This window comes from Elgaria multicarinata, chromosome 3, assembly GCF_023053635.1.
Source record: "Elgaria multicarinata webbii isolate HBS135686 ecotype San Diego chromosome 3, rElgMul1.1.pri, whole genome shotgun sequence".
Taxonomy (NCBI): Eukaryota; Metazoa; Chordata; class Lepidosauria; order Squamata; family Anguidae; genus Elgaria; species Elgaria multicarinata.
In genome coordinates this window covers 47,194,915-47,202,187 of record NC_086173.1, presented here as the reverse complement: position 1 = coordinate 47,202,187, position 7,273 = coordinate 47,194,915, and the positions used below count along the sequence as shown (strand labels likewise).

Genomic DNA, 7,273 nt, shown 5'->3' with positions numbered 1-7,273 from the left:
ATGGTCCACCTGGGGAGGCCTGCCTTCAGCTCAAACAATACATTTTCAGCAACACCACATACAAACGGGAGCAAGAACCACTCAACAAGTTAGCACTGTTAAAATATAATACTATGTAACTCTCCCGTGAGTTAATTGAACACCTCACCACATCCTGATGCCCAAGTCCCCTAGAGGGCAGAGATGGAACTGCACGAACCAACCTCGAGCAAAGCAGAACCTCTGGGCCTGCAGCTGGCTGCTGCTTCCCCCCACCCCACCCCGCTCCCCCAGCATCTTCTTCCAGGGCAGGGAGGTGTCCGATCTCAGTAGGACCTGCCCTGCACACAGTGCCATTGAGTTATTCTGGGTAGACCAATACCTTAGAGGAGGGAGCCAGGCTGCCAAGGGAGAGTACCAGGAGCCTGCCTTAGAGCCTCCTCACACTGTGACATATTCCTTAAAGGTCACAGTCAGGCAGTTCGCTGTCACATCTGTAATTATTATATTCCCAAAGAAAGGTTTGAATTCCTGCAGGGGTTCCTCCTCTTCTTCCTCGGCCTCCACCTCAAAGCGTTCCACCTGCTTCAGAGGCTCAGACGCCGGTTTGTCCGCTGGTGCCGGCACAGTCTCCGACTTAACTTGCACCAGGCCAGGCTCGCCATCTCCCCGAGCCCTGACGCACCGCAAGTCTATGGGCTCATCCAAGTCCGAGTCTAGGAGGATGACCTCAGGCTGGGAGACGGGGAGGGTAGCGGGGGGTTCAGGCCTCTCTGGGGTGGGAGGGCTCAGGCAGGTGGGGGCACTGATGCTCCTGGAAGTGAGGCGCTTCTTCACACTCTCCTTGTCCCCATGGGGCTCGGAGAGGCAGCGCTTCCGGAGGCCCCCACAGCTGGGCGAGAGGCTCAGTCCCATGGCGGCAGGACCGTGCTCCTGCTGGTTGGAATCCAGGGACCACGGGCCTCGGTCGGGCCTGGTGGTGAGCTGCAGAGGCTGATGCTCGGGAATGGGCAAGACTTTGCCTGGGACAGACGTCTTTGCGGGGCTGCTTCCAAGCTCGGTCGGAACCTGACTTGCCTCAGCCCCAGATTTTCCTTTGGGGTCACTGCCCAGCCATCTCTCCTCCCCAGGCTTTTTCCACGACTCCTGCCTATCCTCAGACCCTTTCTTAGTCCTGTCCTCAGCCACCCGCTTCTTGGGTGGCTCTCCAGACTTGATCTTCACGGCCTGCATGCCGTTCTCCATGTATTTGCTCATGACAATCACAATGCGGCCGTTCTTGTTTTTGTTCTTAACTATCTTCATTTTGCCACCAATACCATTGCTGGCCACACCGTCCCGGGTAGGTGGCGGCGGTGGCCCTGTGCCGCTGGAGAGGTTCTTCTCTGACCCATTCTTTCCTTCTATGCCACCCAGATTCTTAACTGGGTTCAGCAACCTTTTCGCTGAGTCGTGGGACCATTTGTCTGACTGGGACATCAACGGGCTTTTGCTGTGGTCCATGCAGGCCTGTCCCTGCTGTGGCTCCTTGCTGCCTGGCTGGTAGTGGGCCTCGTACATCTTGGGATCAGGCTGATAGTGATGGTGCTTCTTGCTGTTCAGCTGGTAGTAGTACTTCCCTTTGCTGTGAGACTGGTGTTTGATGTTGCTCTCCTTGCTGTTCGGCTGGTACTGGTGGTGCTTCTTGCTGTTGAGTTCGTACTGATGCTGCTGGCTTTTGCCAGAGCTGCCAAGGTCCAGCTTGGGCCTGTTCTCCATGGCAGGGTCCTGGAGGCCAGTGAGGATGTTAGAGCGGCGTGCAAAAGACGGCAACTGGAAAGAGCAGGAGGGGGGTGGGGGAAAGGTCCATTAAGTACTTCAAAGGAAGAAAGGTCAGCAAATCTTACTGAACCTATTAAAGCAGATCTAAGCAAGTTCCTATAGCACACAGAGAACTTTTACAGCAACCATTATTAAGGGATGCTCTCAATGCCTGTCCTTAATACAACCTTGTTCTATCCTTCCTCTTACATGAAACCAGAGGTGATAAGCCATCCTTTCAATCAATCGTCCTTTTGAGCACAAGGGCAAAGAATGCCTAAGAAATGTGTGCAAAGAATCAAGGAAAGGAGCAACTGGGAGTGCAGACAGAAAACATGGCTGTGAGCTACACCTTGTCTCCAGTTACCTATTTCTTGCCAAGGCACAGGCATTGTGCATTTCTGACCTCCACCACTGAAGTAGGAACTGTGTTTCATAGCTGGAGGAGCTATGCAAGAGGGAATACAAGCTGGTGAATAATAGCCAACAATCTTCCTTCTGCTGTTTTACAGCATCTGCCAAGGAAACTCTTTTGGGTACAGAAGTCTCATCCAAGACACAGCCCTACATTTGCTGTGCCATGTTAGTATAGAGAGAGTGGGCACGACAGGGCTTCCTCTCCAGCATTTACAATTAAGAAGTGTGTGTGTGTGTATGCACGAACCAGTATTCTCACACACACAGACACAGTCTCCAAGAACATGATGACACCAAGATGAAATTCTCCTCCCCAGGGAAAGGCACTAGACAAGGAAGTGGATGTTTATTAATTAAACAAAAACACACCAGTCAATAATACAGCCTTCTGTAAAAACCTGTTCAGCAAGATTTCAAGACTCATCAGTGTTACTGTTTGTCTCATCTCATTTGGAGAAAAGGACGGACAGAAGGATTGACTGAATTTACCTGAACTACCAGTGGCTTTGGTTTTGGTCCTCGTTTGCGGTATCCCATAAGTTGCTCCTGCCTCTCCCTGAAGGAACATAAAAATCAATAGAGATGCAATTAGGAAACCTCCGCTTCTACAGTGCACTGAAGAGGAGCTGGGGGAGGGCTGCTTTTATCCTTCTGATTAAGCATGAACACAAGATGAAGGCTGCAATCCCATGCATGTTTACTTGGGAGCAAACCCCATTGAACACAGTGGGACTTCTAAGTAAAGATGCACAGGCTTGGGCTGCCCATTTAGTACACAAAAGCAAGAGAAGGAACCTACAGCATGAAAAGCAAAAGATGAAATACTAGAAGGTCACAGGGATTAACACAAGGTAGTAGGCACTGCTTCCTCCAGCCCCTGTATTGTATGCTATTCCAGTGTGGAAGAATGAAATCTACAGAATGGCTGGCAAGGAAAGGAATTATACAAACATCTTCACAAAACACTAAAAAGCACCCCTGAACCTTCCCTTCACATATGTAAAAGGGCCAGACAGAAAGTGGAAGAGCATAATTTTAAAACTGTATTTACATACAAGCCAATATGGACTTTATATTGAACATGAAGAGATAGGAAATGCAAAAAGAAGAAGCCTTTGTGCATAAAGATGGCCTACATATATAATCACTAAAATATTATCAAGATCTAGGAATTTATAGGCAAATCCAGGGATTCTTTCCCCCAGGGTCCCTTGGAGCCCAACATTTTTCCAGCTCTTCTCAGATATAAAAAAGCAGTAACACTTGAGATCAGCTAATCTCATCTTTCACAACAGTACAATCCATTGAATTACTCTGGCCAAATCCCTCAAGTCTACAACTTTAAACAGGGTTGAAAGTATCTCTCTTCTGAAGCCAGTTTTACCTCGGTTTTCAAATAACTATGCAATGTTTCTTATGAGTTGTAATCTTAAAATATCAAAACAAATGCACTGTAGGTATGCTTAGATTGCAGCTTCTGCAATGCTATCCAAGCCTATTCAGAAATAGTTCTCACTGTGTTCAATGGTATTTACCAGTAAATTATGCACAGTATGTCTTACTAGGAAGTAAGCCCCCTTAAACTCAGTTGGTTTAATTTCCAAGTGAGCAAGTTTAGTATTTGGCTATAAAGTTTCAGTCCTAGGAAACCATTGGAATCAAAGGGAGCATACATCCACAGGAAAACAGGGAGGAGAATCAGGAAGCAAACATGATGGCTAACTTTTAACCTATCACTTCTGCTTACTGTCTTCCCTGCCACAGAGAAGGCATTCCACTTTATTAGGGTCCTGGTTCACTTCTCTTGAAATGGAGCACTAAGAATAGTGGGACCTTACAGCTGCATGCAAAACAGCCACACCAGCACTAGCAGATGCACTAGCAGATGTGTGGGGTAATCTTGTGCACTAGCACATCCGATAAGCAAATCACAGGTAAACGACAGGGGCTAGGGGGGTGGGAGTCAGAAGATGCCCTTATCAGGGCTATAGTGTTTGGGTAACCAGCAGCAGACTTTCAACTTTCCTCCCAGGCACCGCCAGGGAGGTGGGAGCCGCAAACTCTGCAGGAAAGCTGGAGCTGCTCTGGATGCTAATCACCTCATTAGGATTCAGATAAAGACCCCCCTCCCCGCCGCCCCTTACTGCTGCCTCACAGGCCAGCTCACTGGCTGCATGGAGAGAGGAGAGACCTTTCTCAGCTTAGCTTAACTGCAAAGTAACCCAATTATCGATTGAGCCCGGGAAAGGGAGGGGGCGGTGCCCAGCCAGGTGCAGCCCCCACGCTCAAGGGATTGCCGGAGCTGCACGGCAAGGGACAGGCAGTATAATAAAGCACAGAGCGCAGTCTTTCCCATTCTCGTGGCTCAGGCTGCGGCAGATTCCGCCTCTTTCCCCCGCCAGCCCCCGCTTTGGAGACTTTGCAAGGCCGGGAGTCCCAAGGTCAGTCTCCTGTCCCAGTCGGAGAGCACATGCAGCGAGTTCAGAAGGGGCCGCACCAGCAGGCGTCAGGCGTGGCCACTCTGGGGGGCGGAGGAAGGGAAACCCCGCGCGTCTCCCTGGCTGCCGCCTCACGCGTAGACTCCAGTTTGCGCCAAAATCCTGCAGGAAGTCAGGCGCAAGCAAATAGGAGGGGAGCCCCTGACAACCACCCACCAAATGCACTCCAGCGATCGATGAAATTCCCCGCTAGGCCAGGCCCAGGCTCTAACCGGAGTGCATTTGTTTGCAAGTGCAAGCAGATGCAATGTCTGCAACCGCCAAACACCGCTTGCCACTTGCGAGAGTTTGCAAGTAGCAAGCAAACGCTCGACGCCTCGGAGATGGGGGAGGGAGGGCGATTTGCAGCAGCCCGATTCCTCCCGGGGAGACTTGCAGAAATTGTCAAGTGCAGCAGAGGCAGCCGCAGCAGCGAGGCAGCGAACAGTACCCACACACACAACACGCCGCCGCTCCCTTCCGTCACGTGCAAGCACCACCTTGCAACGAGCCAGCCAGGCAACTCTGGGCTGGAAAGGAAGTCCCTGCGACGCTGTGGCGAGGGGTTTAAAGTGAAGTTCCATAAGGCGCAGCGCCCCTTGCACAAGGCTGCCACGTTCCCTCCGAACTGCTGCGGGAGAAAGGTGCTCTGAAAACTCGGCATGCGAGGATAATGAGCCAAATTCTCACCCGCCTCCGTGCGAGGGCTTCACCCCAGCACTGCGGCTGTTTCGAGGTCCCCCTACCCTGGTTCGCACCTCTAAAGGCTACAGTTTTGTGCAGACCACCACGCCACCGCTTTGCAATGTAAAGTCTCACCTGTTTTGAAAGGCGATTAGTAGCCTTGGATCCAGGATGTTTTCCTCTGGCTCCCACGTGTTGTATCTTGCAAAGGAAAGGAAGGGAGATTTTGAAACAGCAACAACGCTTAGCTATATGGAGCAATAACTATCATTTGCCGCCTCCGAACTATCTACACTTACAGAATCCCCCACACACACATACACACTGGCAGCGAGCTGCGTGTAGGGGCCATTTTAGAGACTGGCTGCGTTAGCTGCCGCCACTTGCCGTCCTCCCCCCCCCCCCCCCAGCCGCCGTCGTTTTTCAGGACCCATTTCAAAGTGCGCATTCTGGACTGCCGCTACTCAGCGAAGGGGGATGGGCACAGGAGGAAGGAGCGGGAGGGCAGCGGACGGAGAAGATTATATTTATTTAGCGCTGTTATTATTCCGGAGGAATTCCATGCGTGCCGTGGTGAAGGGTTCTCAAAGCCCCACCGATTCCTCTCGCGGAGCTAGCAACCCACCCCAATTGCACCCCCCACCCCACTTCGTCCGCCATCTCGGCATCCAACCAGCCCAGTTCCTTCGCCCTCCTCGCTCGGTTCTGTCATCCAGACCCCCGCAAAGACCACCCCTCACGAACATCTCCTTCGATCCAGTAGTAGCAGCAGTATGGAGGGTCGGTCAAGTTAAATCCGCAGCCTCGCCTCCCTGCCAGCAGGGCAGCGGGCTGCCTGCCGGTGGTGACAGTGCTTGCCTTTCCCTACGCTCTCCATCCCGGATCAGATTCGGAGGATTTAAGGCGGGCTGTTTTTTAAAAATTATTACTATTTTAATTATGGGTTTTTTCCCTTCTTCCCCCCCTCACCCCCCCCTCCGGCTGATCCCTGGGCTGCTCGGTTCTGCAATATGGAGCCTGCTTTCCAAGGGAAAGAAGCCATTTTCTGCAACTGCTGATCATCAGTCGCCGCCTTGCCTTCCTTCTCCCAAGCTTGTTGGCTGTGCACCCCACGACCTTGTCTCTCTGTCTAACTCCCCCCCAATCATACTCCCCCTCCCCCGCTTTTTTGTGTGCATGCATTAAAAATCAAGGCATTTTCCGGATTTGCACGGGAGAGCGTTAGCGGGGACGCGGTCAGGCTCTGCAGCCCGCGTTAAAGACAGGGCAGCCGCAGCTCGGTTCCTTGTGGCCCCGTTCCCTTCCCGGGACTTACTTGGAGGACCATCCTCTCCATTTGACGAGGTACTCCACTCGGCCCTGCAAAGACAGTGCGGGGGAGAGAAGAGAAGGCGTCAGGCTCCGGCAAGAGCCGCCACAGCCTGCCCCAGACCAAGAGCCCTCCCTTCTCCGTCCTCCACCCAGAAGCTTCATGAAGCGCTGCTCGCTCACCTTCCGAATGCGTTTCTTTTCGATGCTTTCCACGGCGAAGACATGCTCTCCCACCGCCGGCAGCTCCATGTTTATTTTTTTCTGGAGGGACGGGGGGCGGGCGGGGAAAGCTCGGGGCTCGCGTCTGGATGGATGGATGGCAAAAGCAACTCTCGCTCTCCGCTCGGTTCGCCTTTCCAGACAACTGAACTCCAGCCTCTCGCAGCGGCGCAACTCATGCAAATCCTGCCAGAGACGTCAGAAGGGGCGGGGACCTCACGGCCTGTCAAAGAGAAACGGGGCCACAGGATTGGCTCAGCGCGGCCGAGGGGGTTGGAAAGGGAGGAGGGGGGAAGGAGAGGACGTTCGGGAGGCGGGGGTGATGGAGCTGGATTTACACCCCTCCCCCATTGCAGGCGTGTGTGTGTGTGTGTGTGTGTGTGTGT

At 52.6% G+C, this 7,273-nt stretch overlaps 1 protein-coding gene across 1 annotated transcript; it reads right to left on the bottom strand.

Annotated features, from left to right (window-relative positions):
• Positions 1-405: 405 nt before the first annotated feature.
• CBX4 (chromobox 4) lies at positions 406-6,947 on the bottom strand. The gene is made up of 5 exons (XM_063120145.1): positions 6,849-6,947; positions 6,673-6,716; positions 5,493-5,558; positions 2,686-2,752; positions 406-1,791 (listed from the first exon to the last, which is right to left on the bottom strand). Exons 1-5 carry the CDS (start codon positions 6,915-6,917, stop codon positions 421-423), a joined length of 1,617 nt encoding a protein of 538 aa, XP_062976215.1. The 5' UTR covers positions 6,918-6,947; the 3' UTR covers positions 406-420.
• Between the last annotated feature and the right edge of the window lie 326 nt (positions 6,948-7,273).